The 21,865-nt window shown below is 45.5% G+C and overlaps 1 protein-coding gene across 2 annotated transcripts in view; it reads right to left on the bottom strand.

The window, feature by feature from the left end:
- ZFYVE26 (zinc finger FYVE-type containing 26) overlaps positions 1 to 21,865 on the bottom strand; it is a 269,914-nt gene that overhangs the window by 167,872 nt on the left and 80,177 nt on the right. For both annotated transcript variants that reach the window (XM_029598857.1, XM_029598858.1), the window contains exons 12-13: positions 10,261 to 10,329; positions 2,061 to 2,212 (exon numbers count right to left, since the gene is read on the bottom strand). In XM_029598857.1, the coding sequence (XP_029454717.1) occupies positions 2,061 to 2,212; positions 10,261 to 10,329 (221 nt within the window). The remainder of the gene's footprint in view (positions 1 to 2,060; positions 2,213 to 10,260; positions 10,330 to 21,865) is intronic.

The following is a 21,865-nucleotide window of genomic DNA, read 5'->3' on the forward strand; positions in this document are numbered from 1 at the left end:
CTCAGGTGCTTCACACAGCTGCAATGCACTCAGGAGAGAGGACGGCTGCTGCTACAGGAGTGATGTCTCAGTGCTGCAGGAAGATGTATTTATTTTCTTAAAGTTTGTAAACCATTGTGAAAGTGTTAACTAAACGATGGTCAATAAAACCTGTTAAATAAATAAGGAAGAAGTGCAGAACTGAGAGGTTTGGTCTCAGTCACTCATCTGGGGAGAAGGGGGGTACCAAAATGGAGAAAAATGAGGTGGGAGGAGAAACATGCATGCAACATGGACAAGGAACAAAAATTAAGGAAAGATAAAAGAAACAAGAGAACCAAGCAAGGAGGCTACGGCGTACTTCAAGGCCAATATTCAAAATGTAGCCTCCAGAACCTCTCTCATGCACCTTCCTATGTTATTGATTCTCATATGTACTATAACAGCCAGCTTCTTCCCAGCACTCTCTAAAATCATATCTAGGTGACATGTAAGGTTAACTACCTTTGCACCAAGAAAATAAGTTACCAATCAATACTAATGTCCACCAGCCACCCAGCTACCTACTTTCCTAATAATCAAATCACCAACTACTCTGACTACCCTAACCCTTCCCTCCTGGGCAGAGACCCCTAGACAGAACTTTGGTATAAGAGGATAAAGCAACATTTGGAGGGCAAATCCTAGATGCAGCATCGCTTCCTGTCATGCGATCTTACTCCTTCAAAGCAGCACAAGGGCTGCTAAACTTAAGTGGAGACCGCTCTAAGTCCCTGAAGGTCTCCTCTCTGTCTGCCTCAGCTCTGCCACGTTTCCCACTCTGGTCTCCAGATATCAGACTCATTCTCTGATAGCCAGGAGCTCTCTGCAGCAGGTGCACACATAAAACCTCTCTCAAACGTAGATCATCATACATGTGGAACTCAATACAAAAGAATGGAGAGCCCTTATCTTACTGCTGGGCTTCTGTCTACATCTTCATTTTTTTGAGTTGCTAAAATCTTAATAGCTGATTAAGAAGTGGGTATGTCTCTATATAAGGGGTGTTAAATTTGACTAGGGTTTTTATTGTGTTCTTTAAATCTACAGTTGTAAAAATGTATTATGTGATTAATGTTAGTTAATAAATAACCTGAAACAGGATTAAAATTGATCACTAAAGTCAGCATTAATTGAAGGTTATTCTAAATCACTAATTAACTCTTATTTTGAAGTTTTTTTCTCTTAGTGGAGGTAATCTATACCAAAAAATGTGACTGGGGTGGGAATCAAACCAACGACTAGTTGTCCAGGAACCAGTACTCTCACCACCTCAGATCAAGTGACCTTTGCAAACTCACAATTCTAACACTGGCAAATACTAACTTTTACTAGCTTGCACAATTAATCAAAAGTCTATTTTCCCAGTACACATACAATTCTAACCTTAAAACCAGCACACAATACAAACAGCCAGCAATAATAATTCTCAAGATGTAAGCGCTTTCTCTCAGCAAGTCCAAATTTACCCTCCTGCAGATGAAGATTCCATTGTCACACTCCCTCTGGAAAGGAGACTGTAAAATGCTAACAGAGATTAGACTGGCTAGTAAAATGGGCAACACATTTCGATCCCTTGAAACAGTCCAGCCTTGATGGAGGTGAACCCTCAGCAAAACAAATGTGGCAGGAGTAGAACTCTAATACTAATATATTTTCTTCTGCCAGTTAAATCTAAAATCAGTTTTATTTTTGACAAGATTTGTTTGCCTTGTTTCTTTGAGCAATGGACTGAAGGTTTCCCCAACAGGAGGTATCTGATGCCCCATTCACTTAACTTAGGGTGCATACATATACTTTGTGCAATCTAGCTTATGAAATTCTTTATAAGACTTTTGATAGTTTGGGGGGGGGTTGTTTTTTTTTAATAATTTGTCTTTTTTTCCCCCCTAGAATTTCCTAATAAAAAGGCTGGCTGCAGTCACAGAACACAACTTGAGTCTACAGTTTCACATCCATTTCCTAATCAAAATTGGTTTTTGATATAAACAAAATCCACATGAAAAATAAAATCTTCACATATGATTGGACGGTTCAGTTACCTGATGTGCTTCAATGAAATTTTCTCGTAAGATACAGGAAATGAGGAGGGACTCGGGTGGGGAGAGCATCATAGGTATGAGCAGGCTGTGCAGTGGGGGCTGTGGTCTACATTGCGTCTCGCTCTTTCCGGACAAAGTACTGGTGCTGCCTTCTAAAAAAGAGGAGGTCAGAAAGACCACAATAGTTACCCTAGCTGACAATATTTCTGTGCCATTAAAGATGTTCTCCTTTTGTGGGCATTGAAGCAATAATCCTTGCAGGCTGTAAAACTATTAAAGTACCTAGTATTACTAAGTACCTAATATGCAGTCATGCAAGGCAGCATGCATCTTACACCAGAATCCTTCCCTTAGACCTTTCATTTTGGCCTTCACTAAGAATGACCCACAAGCAAAAATTCAATGCTTTATAGCAAATAGCAAGTTCAACGAGGAGCAGACTGTGCAACTACCAAACCTGTAAGGGTTTTGTCTCCAATTCAATAGTCTGTTGACGCCTAACTTCCTTTTAGCTTCTACTTTACCTCATTAGATGGCCATATGAGTTTTATACTATACCAGACAAGTGCCCAAAGGATCACAATGTATTCAACTTTTGAGCAAGATGTTTTAAGGAGGGGTAGGCAAACATTTTTTCTGCTGGGGGCCACATAAGTTGTGGTCCACAATGGGGATAAGGGTACCCCCCTTGGAGCTCCTCAAGAGAGAACAAACACTAAAAATATACTACTAATACAACTTAATATATTCTTACATCTTTCTAAAAATATCACCAAACATCTCTTTTAAAAAAAAGTGTTTTTTCTTCTCTCTGTCCAGCAGCCTGCCCCCCACCCCACAACCCAAGGATTGTGAGCCCACCTGAAGAGAAAGCAGACCCCAAAACATTGGAAGAAGTCTTTCTGCTTTGCAAACCACTTCCACAGCATTATTCAACAGCTTTCCTTACCTTCAGAGTAGAGGTGGGAGGGATGGATTTAGCAGTAGGAGCAGGCTGAAAGTAGAGTTGCTTACCTGTAACAGGTGTTCTCACAGGACAGCAGGATGTTAGTCCTCACACATGGGTGACATCATCAGGATGGAGCCCAATCACGGAACACTTTTGTCAAAGTTTCTAGAACTTTGACTGGCACCTACTGGGCATGCCCAGCATGGCACTAACCCTGCAGCCAGCAGGGGTCCCCCTTCAGTCTTGTGTATAGTAAACTAAGTGTGAAAAATAAAACAACAAATCGCAAGTGAACCCAACTCTGTGGGGTGGCGGGTGGGTTTCGTGAGGACTAACCATCCTGCTGTCCTGTGAGAACACCTGTTACAGGTAAGCAACTCTGCTTTCTCACAGGACAAGCAGGATGGTAGCCCTCACACATGGGTGAAAAGCGAGCTGAGGATGCCCGGGCAAAGCACCAAATGCACCCAAAACCGTGTAACAGGCACAACAACAGGTGTGGATTTGGGTAGGAGGGCATCCTGAAAACCCTGAACGGGTCGCTGGTAGGATGTTGGGTAGTTAAGCTGAGAATAGGTTGCGTAGAACAGACTGGCCAGAAATGGAATCTTGTCTGCCAGCCTTATCCAAGCAATAATGGGCTGTGAAAGTATGGAGAGAGCTCCAGGTCGCAGCTTGACAAATATCAGTAAGTGGCACTGAACGAAGATGTGCCACTGAGGTTGCCACGGCCCTAACAGAGTGTGCTTTCACATGGTCTTGTAGCGGAATGCCTGCTTGCTGGTAGCAAAAGGAGATGCAGTCCGCCAACCAGGAGGAAAGGGTCTGTTTTCCCACTGGATTTCCCAATTTGATGGTATCGAAAGAAACAAATAATTGAGTGGATTTCCTGTGGACTAACGTGCGCTCTAGATAAAAGGCTAGGGCACGTTTGCAGTCCAGGGAATGTAAAGCCTGTTTTCCTGGGTTTGAATGGGGCCTTGGAAAGAAAGTAGATAGGATGATGGATTGATTAAGATGAAAATCCGATACTACCTTCGGTAAAAACTTAGGGTGTGTGCGGAGGATCACCCTGTCATGAAGAATTTTAGTGTAGGGTGGATAGGTGACTAGCGCCTGCAACTCACTAACCCTGCGAGCAGATGTTATAGCGAGAAGAAAAATCACTTTCCAGGTGAGACAGCAGAGATCACGGGAGTGGACAGGCTCAAAAAGAGGTTTCATGAGCTGTCCTAAGACCACATTAAGGTCCCAAGCGGGGGCTGGGGGGGGGGGGCGCAACGGAGGTTTCAGGTGAAGCAAACCTCTCATGAAGCGTGTGACTAAGGGTTGTGTCGAAATAGAGACATCTCCCACGCCGTTGTGGAAAGCGGCTACCTGACTGACATGCACCCTTATAGAAGACGTTTTCAGGCCTGTCTCTGACAGATGCCAGAGATAGTCCAGAAATTTGGCAGTGGAACAAGTGAAAGGGTTGACGGACATGGACGTGCACCAGACCGTAAACCTTTTCCACTTAGAACGATAAGAGCGTCTCATGGAAGGTTTTCGTGAAGCTACCAGGACTCGAGACACGACTTCGAAAGGTTAAGGGGTTGTAGTATTAACCTTTCAACATCCAGGCAGTCAGGGAGAGGGCTCGGAGGTTGGGGTGGCGAAGGCACCCGACGTTCTGAGTTATCAGAAGCGGATTCTCCCCCAGAGGGATGTGCTGGCGAACTGATAGGTCATGGAGGATTGGGAACCAGACTTGACGTGGCCAATAAGGGGCTATGAGAATCATTAAGCCCTTGTCCCTTCGTAACTTCACGAGAGTCTTGGATATGAGTGGAAGTGAAGGGTACGCGTAAAGGAGACCGCTGGACCACAAGAGGGCGAAGGCGTCCCTCGGTTGTGAGTGGCGACCGCGAGTGAGCGAGCAGAAGTTCCCTACTTTGCGGTTGTGGATGGACACAAAGAGGTCTACTTGTGGATAACCCCAATGTTGGAAGATTGCGTTTGCTCTCGTGGGGTGAGAGACCATTCTTGCGGATGAAAGGTCAGACTCAACTTGTCCGCCAGAACATTGTCCACACCCGCCAAGTAGGTTGCTCTGAGGTACAGCGAGTGGGAAAGAGCTCACGCCCATATCTGTGCAGCTTCCTGACACAGAAGGTAGGAGCCTGTTCCCCCTTGCTTGCTGATGTACCACATCGCCACCTGGTTGTCGGTCTGAATCAGGATAGCTTTGTTTGAGAGGCAATCCTAGAAAACTCTTAGGGCATACCTGATTGTCCAAAGCTCCAGGAAATTTATCTGATGTTTGGCTTCCTCTGGAGATCAGGTTCCCTGAGTCTATAGGTCGCCGACATGAGCACCCCACCCTAAGTTGGAGGCATCTGTTGTTAAGGTAATCTGAGGTTCTGGGGCCTGAAAAGGAAGGCCTTGAAGGAGATTGGAGTGTTGTATCCACCAAGCCAGCGACAGGCGGAGCTGTTTGGTAACGTGGACAATTCTGGACATTGGATGAGAAGCTTAAGCCCACTGGGATCACAAGGTCCACTGTGTCACTCTCATGGCCAGGCAGGCCATGGGAGTGACATGCACCGATGATACCATACGACCCAGCAAGATTAGGAAACGACAAGCCGTTGAGTAATCTCGAGCCTGGAGGCATTGTGCCAGGGACGTGAGAGTGTGAACTCGATCCTGAGGGAGGAAGGCCTTTGCCTGTAAGGTGTTCAAATCTGCCCCTATGAAGGAAAGGGTTTGAGACGGAACTAGTTTGGACTTGGCATAGTTGACTAGAAACTCGAGAGACGGAAGTATATTGAGAGTTAGACATAAGGATTCTAGTGTGTGTTTGTGAGTCAGAGCCCTTATCAACCAATCGTCGAGATAAGGGTAGACATGGACCCCTTGGATCCCTCAGGTAGGCAGCGACCACTATGAGGCACTTGGTGAAGACTAGAGGTGCAGATGCCAGGCTGAATGGCAGCACCCGGAACTGGAAGTGCCTGGGGTTGAGTAGGAACTGAAGGAATTTTCAATGAGATGGCGTGATGGCAATGTGTGCGTACACGTCCTGAAGATCTAGAGAGCAAAGCCAATCTTCTCTTTGCAGTACAGGAAGTAGGGAACCCAGGGTTACCACTCTGAATTTTTCTTTTTGCAGATACCTGTTCAAGGCACAGAGGTCCAGGATTGGAGAAATGCCCCCTGACTTTTTTGGGATGAGAAAATACTGAGAATAGAACCCCTGCCCCTGTTGGGAGAGGGGCACGGGTTCTATTGCACGGGATTTGAGGAGGACGGAAAGCTCCTCCTCCAGTTGAGAGGAATGGTCGGATGATCCCCACCGTCAGCCGAGGAGGGGAGTCTGCCGGTACAGTCAGGAAGTTGAGGTGGTAACCGTAAGACACTACAGCTAGTACCCACTGGTCTGAAGTGATCGTGTGCCAAATATTGGTGAAGTGGCACAGTTGACCGCCGACTGGTACGGACGTAGAGGAGGTTGGTTTATGCTCTCCAGCGAGGAGTCAAAACTCAGCCGCTGGGCTCGATGGAGGGGCTGGCTGGGTCTTCTGAGGTCTGGCTTGTCTGGGCTGACCCTTCAGGTAAGGCCTGGAAGGACAACCTCGAGTAGCAGGAGGGTAATATCTCCGTGGCTTGAAAGACGGCCGCTTAGAGTCCCTTCGGAATATCCTCTTAGAAGTGGACGGGAGATCAGAAGGTACAGACGAAAGGTGGTGCAGCGTCTCATGGTGGTCCTTCAGCTGTGCTACTGTTTCTTGGATCTTGTCTCCGAAGAGGTTATCTCCAGCACAGGGCAGGTCAGCTAACCGGTCCTGTACCTCTGGTCATAGGTCAGAGAACTTTAGCCAGGCCTACCTTCTTGCACTAATCCCCGCTGCTGACACTCTAGAGGCAGTATCAAAAATGTCATAGGCAGCGCGGACCTCATGCTTGCCAGCATCTATGCCTTTCTGAGCCAGAGCATTGATTTGATCCTGGAATTGCTCGGGTAAAGATTCATAGAAATCCTGGATCTTCTTAAAAAGGTCTCTGTTATACTGGGTCATGTATAACTGGTATGAAGCAATGCGAGAGATGAGCATTGAGCCATGGAAGACACATCTGCCAAACGCATCCAGGGACCTCTGTTCTTTCCCTGGGGGTATGGAGGAATGAGGTTTAGAACGTTGTGCCTTCTTCTGGGCTGATTCCACGACTACAGAGTGGTGATCCAGCTGTGGTTTTTGAAAACCAGGGGCTGTCTGAACATGGTAAGTGGCATCTGTCTTTCGGTTGACAGGTGGTATGGAGCCTGGATGCTCCCAATTCCTCTTTAGCAGGTCAGTAAAGACTTCAGGAATAGAAATAGATATGATTTACTTAGGTGCATCCACAAACTGAAGTACTTCCAGCATCTTGAATCCTCTTCTGTCTGAAGCTGAAATGGAATTGTTTTAGATATTTCCTTTATGAAATTAATAAAGGACAGGTCCTCTGGAGGAGAGCATTGTCTTTCCTCAAGGGGAGAGGGCTCTGAAGGCAGATCATCCGAATCCTGGGAAGAGTCATCGGTCCAAGGATCATAAGGCTGATCACCAGCTCCCATAGGAGCACCCGAGGGAAGAAATGGTGTTAATCCTGAAGGATCAGGCCTAGCCATCGATGGCACCGGAGGAGGCACCAATGGCAGCACCAATCGCGGACGGGGTGGCATCGATAGTAAAGTAGGCACTGATGGAACCGGTGACATCGACAGGCGAGTCGGTGGTAGACATCCAGGGTATGGGTTCCGGTCTCAGTGCATCTTCTTCTGATGATGATAATGGAATCAGGGTAGAAGGCACTGGAAACACCGGTATCCTCGGGTCCGCTGGTGGAAGTGCATCAATCAACACATCCAGCCTGCCGAGGAGCCGTGTGAGCACCATGGGGATCGGGTCGGGGACCGGGGGGCTGGTCTTGGTGCCGGCGCCGATGGAGGTTGGAAGTCCTGCAGTGCTTTTCCGATGGCCTCTTGGATCATCCGATCCAATTCCTCGCGGAAGCCTGGGGCATGTAACCCCAGTTCCGGAGGAGGCAGCACAGGCGTAGCCAGAGAGTCCACCGGAAGTGGAATCGCGGCTCCCGGCACCAATGAAGGTGGGGAATGCCTCGGTGATCCGGCCGCAGAGGAGAATGGGGCCTTCTCTGGACGGTATTTCGTCTTCAGTGGCTCTGTCGATGCTGATGTCGAGGGCTTGCCTGGATCAGCGGACTGAGCCTTTCGATGCCGGTGCTTTTCTCGATGATCTCCTCTGTCCTTTTCCGGGGCCGAAGAGGAAGAGGTCGACGCCTTCGGAGTAGCCGGTGACGGAAGGGCAGCAGCGGTGTCCCGCTGTTGAGTAGTCGATGGCACCGGCTAAGACGATGTTGAAGCACTCGATAGAGTCAGCAGCTTTGCCTGAAAGAGAAACTCCATTTTCTCGGAACGTGCCCTTCGGCCCTTCAGCGTCATTTGGGCACATTTAGTGTAGGTTAAGATGTCATGGTCCGACCCCACACACAATACACAAACCCCTCTGCAGGTCTGTGATGGACATTGGACAAGGACAATCGGGGCATCGACGAAATCCCAACGCCATGGCTTCAACAAAAATTTTGCCGCAGTGCGGTTGATGGCCAGTAGGCCCCAAAGGGAAAACTCGACGGGAATCGACCGCAAATGAGGGTAAAGCCTTACCTTATGACCGCGGACTACGGAATCGATAGGGGGATCCCTATGGGGTAGAAATTGTTTGAAATTTTTTGAAAAAGTTCCATGAGGAAATTCCTGTCAGGAATCTCTGGAGAGCTCCTTAACCCGCATGGCTACTGCTGCACGGAAAAAAAGAGACTGAAGGGGGACCCCTGCTGGATGCAAGGTTAGTGCCATGCTGGGCATGCCCAGTAGGTGCCAGTCAAAGTTCTAGAAACTTTGACAAAAGTGTTCCGTGATTGGGCTCCATCCTGATGATGTCACCCACGTGTGAGGACTACCATCCTGCTTGTCCTGTGAGAAAATACGGTTGCTGCTTCCTCGTGTAGGTAGCTGCTGCAGTTAAGAAGCAAGAGGCGGCAGCTGCTGCACAGATTGGCTTGCTGAAGAAAAAGGCATGTCCAGCCCAGACCACAATGTTGACCTATCTGCCCGCATGCCTGACGTCAAAGGCCTGACCTGATGTTGCACATTTCAGCGTGTCAAAGGTGACATTTCCCACTTCTGATGATGACTTCAGGCAGGCTGGTAAGAACATCGTGGGCCACACATAATGCTACTTTTAAGAAAGGTAGATGGGCCGAAAGAAGGTATTGATAAGGCTGGATTTGGCCCATGGGCCTTAGTTTGTCTACCCATTTTAAGTTACTCTTAATCGCAGCAGAAGAGTGAGAGAGGTGGGAGACAATGTTCCACCTCCCCGTCTGCAAAAACAAAAGTTGGTTTGAGGTTTAATAGCAGTAGCTCAATATTACAGTATGCAGGCCAGAGAATGAGACAGCATGCACTCTGCTCCCAGGCCTTGCAGTGGCCAGACTCCCTCCTGGGTTCCATACAGGGAAAGGCCTGGAAGCAGAGCATGTGCTGCTTCAGTCCCTGGCCCATGTGCCTTACAATGAGTTACTGCTGGCCCCTGCTATAAAAAGAAAAAGGTTCATAGCTTTTTTTTTTTTTTTTGGAAAGTGACAGCCCTACCCACACTGCATCTGTTACTATGTAGTGCTTCACCAACCCAGACAGACCCAAGAGATACTGGGAACAGAGAAAAAGGAAAAAAAAAAGAGGGAGAATGTTTGATATTGAATGAAAATATATTTTACACACGCCTTTACCCTTCAAATAAAGTAGTCAAACTCTGCCTTTTTTTTTTTTTTTTAAACTCTATACACACTTCTTCATGGCTTTTATATGCTCGTAGAAATCATCACCATCATAATAAATGCCATGCTAGGTAAGACCAATGATCCATCAAGCCTGACATTCTGTTTCTGACAGTGGCCAGCCTGGGTCACATGAAGTGCCCATCAGATCCCATTTAAAGCCCATTTCATGCTGCTCACTCCCAGAAGCGAGAAGTGGAGTGCTAATGCATGCTGACAATTTGCCGACCATGCTTTCTAACCCATGTCATTTCCCGGGGCAAGCAATATCTTCACCATCAGTCAACTTCTAGTGCTAGCAATAAAGCATCTTTACCAAAACTAAATTTATAAGGAGAAAAAAAATCCAAGACATTTCTTTACCTGATGTGCTGGTGCTTAATTCACCACTTGTGCTTTCCACCATAGGCTGCTGTGTTTCTTCCTTATAGTCTGTGATATAAAGGAAAAAAACAGAATGCCAATAGGTATTGGTGGTATCACAGACGATGGACTAAGATACATTTTCCCATAAATTTAACTGCACACAAAAATTACCAGAAGACTTGTATCCCCCATAGGTTAACAGCAGCACTAGCAAGAGCTCTGAAAAAAAATTTAGGGAGATGCTATCCACTGATCTCAAAGCCACTTGAAGGTGCTACAAGTATTTGCTGCATGAAAGAGGAAGTAAAGGGCAAAGGAGTCCAGAGGTCACCCCAAAAATGTTGAATGATCTTAAGTTCCAAATGAGCAGCATAACCCTGGGCTACAACCCATGACTCTTGAAGCATCAACAAGGATCATAACCAGACAGAATATACTGATTAGGGATGTGAATCGTTTTTCAACGATTAAAATTATCGTCCGATAATGTTTATATCGTCTTAAATCGTTATAGAACACGATACAATAGAAATTCTAACGATTTATCGTTAAAAATCGTTAAATCGTGTTAGTGCGCACTAACTCCCCGTTAGTGCGCACTAACTCGATTTAGTGCGCACTAACTGAAAATGATACAAATAAACACTTTCCAGGTCACTGAAGGTCAGTTAGGAATGAATATGTGTTCCTATTGGCTGGCTGCCCTCTTATCTATTGATGTTACCAAGGTTACCACTGAGGTGATGGTTGGGGGGATGGGAAATGGAACTGGAAACTAACGAACACCAACAGAAAATGAAACAAAGTGTTCACACTTCCCAGGTCAGTAAAGGTCACTTAGGAATGAATATGTATGTATGTATTCCTATTGGCTGGCTGTGCTCTTATCTATTGATGTTACCAAGGCTAATACTGAGGTAATGGTTGGGGGGATGTGAAATGGAAACAGTTGGAAGCTTGACAAAAAAAGTAATGTAATGATCAGCACTCACGTGACTAGAACTTGTTTGTTTATTATTTTTGTTAGCAGGCACCTGAAATGCTAGTGCATGTTGAATTTGCCAATCACTGTGCATTTTAGAAAGGTGGTCCTGGCTGGAACTGTACACAGTTCAAATATATGTAATTGATTGTTGGTAAGTGTATTTTTTAAGTAGCCACACTGGCACAAGTATGTTTACTTTTCCTCCTACTTAACTCACTAGCTCAGCTTTGTAAGAAGGGCTTCTCTGCTTGTGTGTTGTTTTTGTTTGGTGTGAGGAGAGCAGAAACATCAGATCTTTATTCAATCTACTACAGTCATCTCTTACAGTGCCCTATCCCTATTAATACCAGGAGTGTTGTGATCTTCCTGCACACAGTGCCCTAACCCTGATACCAGTCTGAGACAGCTCCCTCCCTGCATTACTAGTGAGAGGCTGGCTTCACAGACAGGGGGGAGCTGCCTGACCCTCACTCCTGACTTCCCCCATGTCCCAGCTAGTGAATGGTGTGTGGGTGAGGGGGGGGGGGGAGGAGGATGGTGAAGTCTGAGACAGCTCCCTCCCTGCATTACTAGTGAGAGGCTGGCTTCACAGACAGGGGGGAGCTGCCTGACCCTCACTCCTGACTTCCCCCAAGTCCCAGCTAGTGAATGGTGTGTGGGTGAGGGGGGGGGGGGAGGAGGATGGTGAAGTCTGAGACAGCTCCCTCCCTGCATTACTAGTGAGAGGCTGGCTTCACAGACAGGGGGGAGCTGCCTGACCCTCACTCCTGACTTCCCCCATGTCCCAGCTAGTGAATGGTGTGTGGGTGAGGGGGGGGGGGGGGAGGATGGTGAAGTCTGAGACAGCTCCCTCCCTGCATTACTAGTGAGAGGCTGGCTTCACAGACAGGGGGGAGCTGCCTGACCCTCACTCCTGACTTCCCCCATGTCCCAGCTAGTGAATGGTATGTAGGTGAGGGGGGGGGGGAGGATGGTGAAGTCTGAGACAGCTCCCTCCCTGCATTACTAGTGAGAGGCTGGCTTCACAGACAGGGGGGAGCTGCCTGACCCTCACTCCTGACTTCCCCCATGTCCCAGCTAGTGAATGGTGTGTGGGTGAGGGGGGGGGGGGAGGATGGTGAAGTCTGAGACAGCTCCCTCCCTGCATTACTAGTGAGAGGCTGGCTTCACAGACAGGGGGGAGCTGCCTGACCCTCACTCCTGACTTCCCCCATGTCCCAGCTAGTGAATGGTGTGTGGGTGAGGGGGGGGGAGGATGGTGAAGTCTGAGACAGCTCCCTCCCTGCATTACTAGTGAGAGGCTGGCTTCACAGACAGGGGGGAGCTGCCTGACCCTCACTCCTGACTTCCCCCATGTCCCAGCTAGTGAATGGTGTGTGGGTGAGGGGGGGGGGAGGGAGGATGGTGAAGTCTGAGACAGCTCCCTCCCTGCATTACTAGTGAGAGGCTGGCTTCACAGACAGGGGGGAGCTGCCTGACCCTCACTCCTCCGGGGTATTGTGATCTTCCTGCACACAGTGCCCTATCCCTGATACCAGGGGTGTTGTGATCTTCCTGCATGCAGTGCCCTATCCCTATTAATACCAGGAGTGTTGTGATCTTCCTGCATGCAGTGCCCTATCCCTATTAATACCAGGGGTGTTGTGATCTTCCTGCATGCAGTGCCCTATCCCTGATACCGGGATGTGTGCAAGAAGATCACAACACCCCCGGTATCAGGAATAGGGCACTGTGTGCAGGAAGATCACAACACCCCCAGTATCAGGAATAGGGCACTGTGTGCAGGAAGATCACAACACCCCTGGTATTAGGGATAGGGCACTGTGTGCAGGAAGATCACAACACTCCTGGTATTAATAGGGATAGGGCACTGTGTGCAGGAAGATCACAATACCCCTGGTATCAGGGTTAGGGCACAAGTTCTAGTCACATTGACTGATCACATTACTTGTTTTGTCAAGCTACCAACTGTTTCCATTTCCCATCCCCCATATACTGTCAGTAGGAAACTTGGTAACATGAATAAATAAGAGGGCAGCCAATAGGAATACATATTCATTCCTAAACTGACCTTAACTGACCTGAAAAGTGTCAAATTGTATCATTTTCAGTTAGTGCGCACTAACTCCCAGTTAGTGCGCACTAACTCCCGTTAGTGCGCACTAACTCGAGTTAGTGCGCACTAATCGGAAAAAACGATTTTTAACGATTTTTTAACTAAAAAATCGTGCCTAAGACGATTTTCTTGCCCTGCCACACGATTTCTATCGTTAAGACGATATGGAAAACGATTCACATCCCTAATACTGATCACAAGAGGCACTCAGTGGGGGCTTCGGGTGGTCTTCATTATGAGTGGAAGAGACATGCGAGGGATAGGACATAAAAATGTGCAAGAGACTAAAGGAAAATAAAGAGCTAACCTTCTGCATTGCTATATATTGTCTATATCATGTTTCACATAACTCCAAGATATTTCCCAAGCTAGATTTTGCACAGTACCAGGAGAGAGTTGGTTGATAAAAGTGTGTCAATCCTACAGGAAAAAAATACAAGTCTGGATTTAAAAGCAAGGCTCCAATTTAGACAAAAAATGAAATGGAAATTCCTTGCTATCAAATCCAGACTGAAATAGCTGCTTATCAATCCAAGGCATTTAATTTTTCCTGAGTAAGATTGCAATCAATCAACTGGTTAAGTAATATCTTAGTTGCCACATGCTATTTTGTAGACTTTATTCTGCCATGATGAAACTCTCTCTTCAAGAGAGTGATAATCATATGCTATGGTGGATAATGGCAGGTTCACATTACAGAAAGTAAAAGCAATATTTCTCAAAAGAAGATCACTCCATTAATCTCATAACCAGGGTGCTTAAAAGGGAATTTTAGAAATACACAAAACATTTGAACTCAATGATAAGAACATAAGTGCCAAGCTGGGTCTAACCAGGGGTCCTGTAAGCCCATTATCCTGTCTCTGACAGTGGCCAGTCCCGGTCACATGGAAGTACCTGTCATATCCCAAATTAGAAATCCCATTTTATGCTTCTTGCTCCCAGTAGCACGAGGTGGAAACGCCCAAGGCTATCTGACTAAATAATGGTTAATAGACCTGTCCTCTAGAAACTTTTACAAACCTATTTTAAGCTCTGTTAAATTATTAGCCTTGACCATATTCTCTGGCAGAAAATTCCATCATTTAATTATTCACTGACTGAAAAAACACTTTCTAGAATTCATTTTAAATCTGTGGGTAAAGGAGACTGCTTATTTATCTGGAAAGTCTTTCTACTGGTGAAAAAAAGGCCATATTATAGGTGTAGTGTGATATGGGTGCTCCTATGTATTGGGCATGGAGAAGAGCAAGTTTGCTTACCGTAAACAGTGTTTTCCGTAGATAGCAGATGAATTAGCCATGCTGTCTTGGATGTCCTCCTGTCCTGTAGGTGGCGGAGCTCTCAAAGCAAAGTTCTAAGTCTTGCTACATTGTGTGCCTGCTTGGCACCTCCCCCTCCCCTGTGTAGAGTCTCTTCAGTTCGTAATTAAGCAAGTATATAGTGCAAGACTGTCCAGGGAGGCGGGAGGGTCAGCATGGCTAATTCATCTATCTATGGAAAACACCGTTTACGGTAAGCAAACTTGCTCTTTTCATGTAGATAAGCAGCTGAATTAGCCATGCTGTCTGGGAGTCCCCAGCTAGCAATCTGAGCTGTTTTGATTTTGTTCTTGATGTGGGTGCTCAAATTGCTGAGGTAGAGTGCGGATAGTCTCTTGTGGTGTTTGAGATACCCATGGAGGCGTCTGACGAAGCCAGTTTGTCTAAACAGTAGTGAGTGGTAAAAGTATGCAGTGAGGACCAAGTGGCTGCCTTGCAAATGTCCAGGATTGGAACCTCACAAAGATGGGCAACAGAAGCTGCTACTGCTCTGACTTGGTGTGCTTTAGGGTTGGACGAAAGTTGTGTTGACTTCGTCTCGTAGCAGAAATGGATGCAATTTGTTATCCAGATTGACAAAGTTCTTTTGGAGACTGGTACTCCTCGTGCATTCAGATTAAAGGATAGAAATAATTGTGAAGGTCTTGAAGGAGAAGCCGTTCGTTGTCTATAATATGCCAGTGCTCGCTTACAGTATAATGTGTGCAAACATCATTGAGCCTCATCAGTGTGAGGACGAGGGTGGAAGGTTGGTAAAGTGATGGATTGATTGAGATGAAATGATGAAACCATCTTGGGAAGGAAAGATGGGTGTGGTCGTAGAACCACTTTGTCGTGATGAAATACTAGGTAAGGTGGGTAATGGACTAGCGCTTGTAGCTCGCTGACATGTCTTGCTGAGGTGAGGGCTGTGAGAAAGAGTACTTTCCACACCAGGTATCTGAGGTGACAGGCGTTTAATGGTTCGAAAGGGGGAAGCATTAGTTGCTCCAAAACTAAATTTAAGTCCCATGGTACAGGTGGTTTTGAGCCCGGTGGGCGGAGTCTTAAAACGCCCTTCATAAATCTAGAGATGAGAGGATGAGTGGAAATTGGTGCATTAAAGCAGCTATGGCACAGAGGTGGACTCTGAGGGAAGCCATCGCTAATCCTTTCTGATACAGTATGTGGAAATACATGAGCAGGGTGGAAGGTTTTCTGGAGGAAAGTAGGATATCTTCTGCTTGAGGTGGGAGGTTTAGGTCTTGAAATAGCAGCCAGTCAACCTCCATGCTGTTAGGTTCAACACAGAATGGAGTGGATGGAGAAGTGTTCCCCCGGCTTGTGTAAGTAGATGAGGGTTGTCTCCCAGTGGCATTGGAGTGTCTATCAAGAGTTGAACTAGATATGCGTACCATAGCTGCTGGGCCATGCTGGAGCTATGAGAATGAGATTTGCTTTGTCCCTGATGCATTTCTGTACTGTGCGTGAAATTAGTGGTGTAGGGGGAAAAGCGTAAAGTAGGTCATGTGACCAGTCCATGAGGAATGCATCTTGTGACATCCGATGTGGGCTGGGATAAATGGAGCAAAAATGGTGGACTTTCCGATTGTGTTCCATGGGGATGGAAAATTCTGCTGAGTTTGTCTGCTCTGGTGTTGTCTATCCCTGGAAGATATGTTGCTTGCAGAATGATGGAGTTGGCTGTTGCCCATTCCCAAATTGATACCGCTTCCTGGCACAGTGTCCAGGAACCTGACCCACCTTCTTTGTTGATGTAGATCATCGCTACCTGGTTGTCTGTGTGAATCATGACAATTTTTCCTTGTAGTTGAGGAAGGAAGGCTTGACGTGCGTTCCGAATCGCGCAAAGTTCTAAGAGGTTTATTTGTTGCTTCCTCTCCCATGCGTTACAGGGGCCCTGAGTTTCTAGGCGGGTACGATGGGCTCCCCAGCCTTTCGGGGAGGCATCTGTCGTACTATCCGATGAACCAGAGGTCTTAAGGAAGCTCCCATAGTAAGGGCTGGTGAATGCAGCCACCAATTCAAATCCTGTTTCATGCTGTTTGTCACTGAAACTGGAGTGGAGAGATGGTTGGAGTATTATTTCCATTGGGCTTTTAAGCCCCACTGCAATTGTCTCATGTGTAGTCGTGTTTGTGGGACTACATATATCGAAGCCGCCATATGGCCAAGTATGATCAAAATCTGACGGGCTTGTACCTTTAATGAGTGGGATAGATGTTGTGCCAGAGTTGTTAGAGCTATTGCTCTTGGTTGAGGAAGGAAAGCCTTGTCTTTTGTAGAGTCTATGATGGCTCCTATGAATTGTAACACCTGTATTGGGTGTAGATTTGATTTTTCATAGTTGACTAGTAGTCCTAACATGTCTAGACATTGGATTGTCTTTAGAAGATTGTTCTGTAGGATAGAGGGGCTGGGTGCTACTAGAAGCCAGTCGTCCAGGTAAGGGAATATTTGAATATCCTGGCGACTTAGATGGGCCACCACTATCACTAGGCATTTTGTAAACACTCTGGGTGCTGATGAGAGGTCAAATGGAAGAACCTTGTATTGGAAGTGACGATTCATTGCCATGAAACAAAGGTACTGCCAGGAGGCTCGGTGCATTGGTATTTGTGAATATGCGTCTTTGAGATCGATGGAACACATCCAGTCTCTGGGTTGAATGAAGGGCAGAATAGACTTGAGAGAAGTCATCGTGAATTTCTCTGTTTTGAGATGTTTGATGAGTGACCGGAGATCTAGGATTGGACGAAGTCCTCCTGATTTCTTTGGAATGAAGAAGTATGGGGAATAGAAACCGGTGCGGGGATGCAACACCGGGAGTTCCTGTATGCATTGTTGTTGTAGGAGGTTGTTGATCTCTAGGTGTAAGTTTTGAGAATGCTTGTGTTGATTTTTTTCGGGTATCCAATGTGGTAACAGGGGAGGGGTTTTGAAATTTAACACATAACCCTGTTTTATAATGCTTAATACCCAGCTGTCGGTGGTTATGGATGTCCATGCAGACAAGAATTGAGTTAATCTGCCACCGACTAAGGGAGGTAGCAGTGGTTTCCGATGGTCTAAAAACTCTTAGAAGTCGCAGGCTGTGCCTGAGCCCGAGGATTTTTTGTCTGCCTAGGAGTTCTTTATCGCTGACGGGATATTTGAATTTGCGACGAAAAAGCGCATGGAGTATAATAGGCTAGACTGGAAGGTGGATAAGGTCTGAACTGTCGCCGTTGATATTGAAATCGCCTGTAAGAGCGGTAATATCCTCTATAATATGGGAAGGTAGTTGGAGTGGTCAAAGATTGGACCGCCAGCTTTTGTTCTTTTAGTTGCGATATGGTGTCTTTGAAATGATCTCCGAATAAATTGTCTGGGAGACAAGGGAGATTCGCTAGTTTTTCCTGTACATCTTCCCTTATCGCACTAGCCCTTAACCAAGCAAGTCTTCTTGTGGCAATCACATTAGCTGTAGATTTTGATGAAGTTTCAAAGCCTTCATATACTGTGCGTATAAGGTGGCGCAGTCCCTCCTCCATATTGTGGAATTCGGTTGGCAGCTGAGCATCAGATGATTCCTGTAGTTTTGGCTTTAATAATTGTAAGCATTCAAACAGATATTGGGTTATTACGAACTGATGCTGTTGAATTCGGGCATTTAACATGCCTGATTGAAAGGCTCTTTTTCCCGAAGTCATCCATAAGCTTGTTTTCACGACCTGGAGGCATGTTGGCATGAAGTCGTGTTTTGTGCACCTTTTCCATGGCGGATTCTACCACCACTGATGCGTGCGGTAGTTGTAGGTGGGTGTAGTAGGAAGATTTTCGCATCCTGTACTTTAGCTCAGATTTTCTTGAAGTAACCTGTCCTGTGAGAGGTGTTTCCCAAGCTCTTTTCATGAGGGTGTCAAGTACCTCATGGGAAGGCAGAGCTATTGGTTCTGATGGTGTCTTGAAAACCTTCAGTAGTCCGAGGACCGCTCATCTGGGATCTGGTAATTTTCTGGTTTCTATTCCCAGGGTGTTTCCTACCTTCTCCAGGAATTTCGAATATGTAAGATCTTCCGGAGGTGAAATTGGCTCTGGCTGGTCGGATGGATATCCCGTAGAAGATCCAGGGGAGGATGTTAGTGGCGAAAACGCTGGTGGTGGTGGTTCAGTGCCCAGAATAGGGTTATCTGAAGGCAACTGGGGTGTCTCTAATGGTAGTTGACCAGTAGGTTGCTCCAGATTAGCCAAAGATGCTAAAAAATTTACTAAGATCATGGAAATTTCAGACATTGCCTGAGATGCTAGTACATGTTGTGTGGAAGTAGTCAGTGGTGTTTCCATAGGAGTCGGTACAGGGTGTCCAGCCGGACTGGGTCTATCTTTTGATGATTTATGCAGTTTCTTTGGTAATGATTCCTCTGGTTCAGACTGAATTGTCAAGGAAGAGTGTCCTGGAGGAGAGGATGCGAGATCATCTTCCAAAACTAGGAGTGGAGAAGGTTCCCTTCTCCTTTTATGTCCTGATATATGCTTTTTGGGGGGGTTGAGAGGCCTTATGAGTCGCTGGAGTCGAATGCACATGTTTTTTGCGATGCATTGGCTCTAAACTGCGTCGATGCATCGAGGAATGCTGAAGCTGCTTCAAGCCCGAAGCATGGCTTGACTTAGATGTATGAGGAGCGTCAAGGTGCCGGTGCGATGATGGTCAACGCACTCGCTCCACTGGGTGCATCGCCCACTCTGGATGATGTTTTGTGTGGAGCAATCGATGCAGTGTGACTCAGCGACACTGCACACGACCGTTCCGGCTCTTTCGGGGTGCGCTGCGGCCCTGGGGAGGATTTTGCTGATTCCTCTGAGGGGGCATATCCTACTGTTAATTTTCTCAACTCCTCAATTTTTTCAACTTTGGCTTTTCTTTGATGTTGTGCTCTGGGGGACATGCATCCGCAATCAGCACAAGTACTCTGTTCATGCTGGGGCCCCAGACAAATATAACATTTAAGATGCCTGTCTGTGACAGACATTTTTCCCACAGTCACAGAATTTGAATCCTGGATGAAGCATTTTTTAAGTGACTTTAAGAAAATTTTGAAATGTAGTTAAGCCTAACTACTAAGAAGTAATTAAAACTTCAGAAATCTTTTTTTGAAAAACAAACTTTTCTCTCAGAGAAAAAAGCTGGAGGAGGCAGAGAGCTCCGCGTGCTGTCAGGCTCGCGGAAAAAAATGGACTGAGGAGACTCTACACAGGGGAGGGGGAGATGCCAAGCAGGCATACACTGTAGCAAGACTTAGAACTTTGCTGTGAGAGCTCCGCCACCTACAGAACGGGAGGACGTCCCAGACAGCATGGCTAATTCAGCTGTTTATCTACGTGAAAATAATTTGCATGCACTAATGCAATTAGAAAATGTAAATACTATAAGCTCTTTTAAAAATAAATTGTGATTTATGGCAAATTGGGATAAGTATCTACAATCACTTTCCCCCTAAAGTGAGGAGTCTGGTGCTTAACTACCCTTAGTGAGTATGACTCTGCATATTGCATGAATACATATTACAAATTTAATTTAATGAAAAGGCTCGTTAGTATAACAGTTCTGGTGGGCACATTGTATGTCTTTGGGTTACCTAATTGCTTATGCTGTGTGCAAAGAGGTCAACAGAACTCTTGGTGTTGAAAGGGTAAGGGGGAGGGAGGGGAGAGAAGGATATGGCTCAAGAAGATGGCGGATCAGTCTCAGATGTAATGGTGTATATTTGTTATTGCTATTTGGGTTAGCTTTTCAGTATGTAATGGGGGAAGGTCTGAGGGGGGAGAAAATTGTAAAACTTTAAGCTCTATGTAATTTTACTCTTGTCCTGGCGCTTACCAGAAACAAGCAAGTGCCAGCACTTGTATGTATGGTTCATGCCTATTAATAATAAAAGATTTAAATATAAATCTAATATTTAGCTTCATGGTGTGTTCTCTAGCCCTAGTATTAGAAAAAGTAAATAACTGTTCCCTATTGACTTGTGCCACATCACTCATGATTTTGTACACCTCTATCATCACGTCTCCTTATCTCTAAACTAAAGAGCTCTAACCTGTGGAACTTCTCTTCAAACGGGAGCTATTCCATCCCTTAATTATTTTTGTAGCCCTTCCCTGTACCTTTTCTTTTTTCGCTATGTGTTTTTTGAGAATTGGCAACTATAGTTGCATACAATTCTCTAGGAGCAATCGCATCACACATTGTTACAAGAATATTATATTCTGTTTTGATATCAATTCCTTTCCAAATAATTTCTAGCATTCTATTTCCTTTTTTAGACACTGCCACAGATTGAGCTGAAGACTTCAAAGCATTGTCCACAATAGCGCCAAAATTGAAACCTACATAAAAAAAAAAAACAAAAACAACCTAAGAAAGCTACTCTTTCTAAAATAGTAGCTGAAAAGATAAAGGGAGAAAGGTTATTATTTATAAACTACAAGAGATCACAGAAAGGAGGAAGACAGGTGATAAAATCTGGAAATGCTACGAAACTGGGAAAACAGTCAGGAAAACAAAAATTCAAATGGAAGAAAAAATAGCTAAGATGATAAAATGGGGGGAACAAGACACTTTTTTTTTTAGATATGTTAGTGATAGAAGGAAGAGCAAAAGTGGCATTGTGAGACTCTAAGGTGAAGGGGAGGAATATGTAGAGACTAATGAGGAGAAAGCAAAATTGCCTAACAAATAATTCTGTTTGGTGTTCACTGTGGAAAGGCAAGAAGCAGGACCACATAAAATGAACACAAAAGATTGCAAGTGAGTTAAACCTCAACCGATTTTCAGAAAAGCATGTTCTTGAAGAGCTAACAAAGTAAATAAGGTGATAGGGCCAGACAGGATACATCTGAAGGTACCAAGAGAATTTACAGAAGATTTGACTGCTCTGGGAAGTAAGACTGGAAACAAATTATTTTGTCTTCAGGAAGCAAGTAAAAGCCTGGTTGTTTTAATTATAACCTTATGAAAATTTGTAGTTTCTGCTAGGGGTTACTGCTTTAATTTTTATTTGTAACCGATTACGTCATCATTTTAATGTATGATTTTATGCTGGTCAATATTGTTTATTGGTATTTTAATGTTGTACATCGCTCTGAATAAAATTGTTTCCATTTAGCATCCTAAAAGAATAAATAAATAAATAAATGCCT

This window comes from Rhinatrema bivittatum, chromosome 4 (assembly GCF_901001135.1).
Source record: "Rhinatrema bivittatum chromosome 4, aRhiBiv1.1, whole genome shotgun sequence".
NCBI lineage: Eukaryota > Metazoa > Chordata > Amphibia > Gymnophiona > Rhinatrematidae > Rhinatrema > Rhinatrema bivittatum.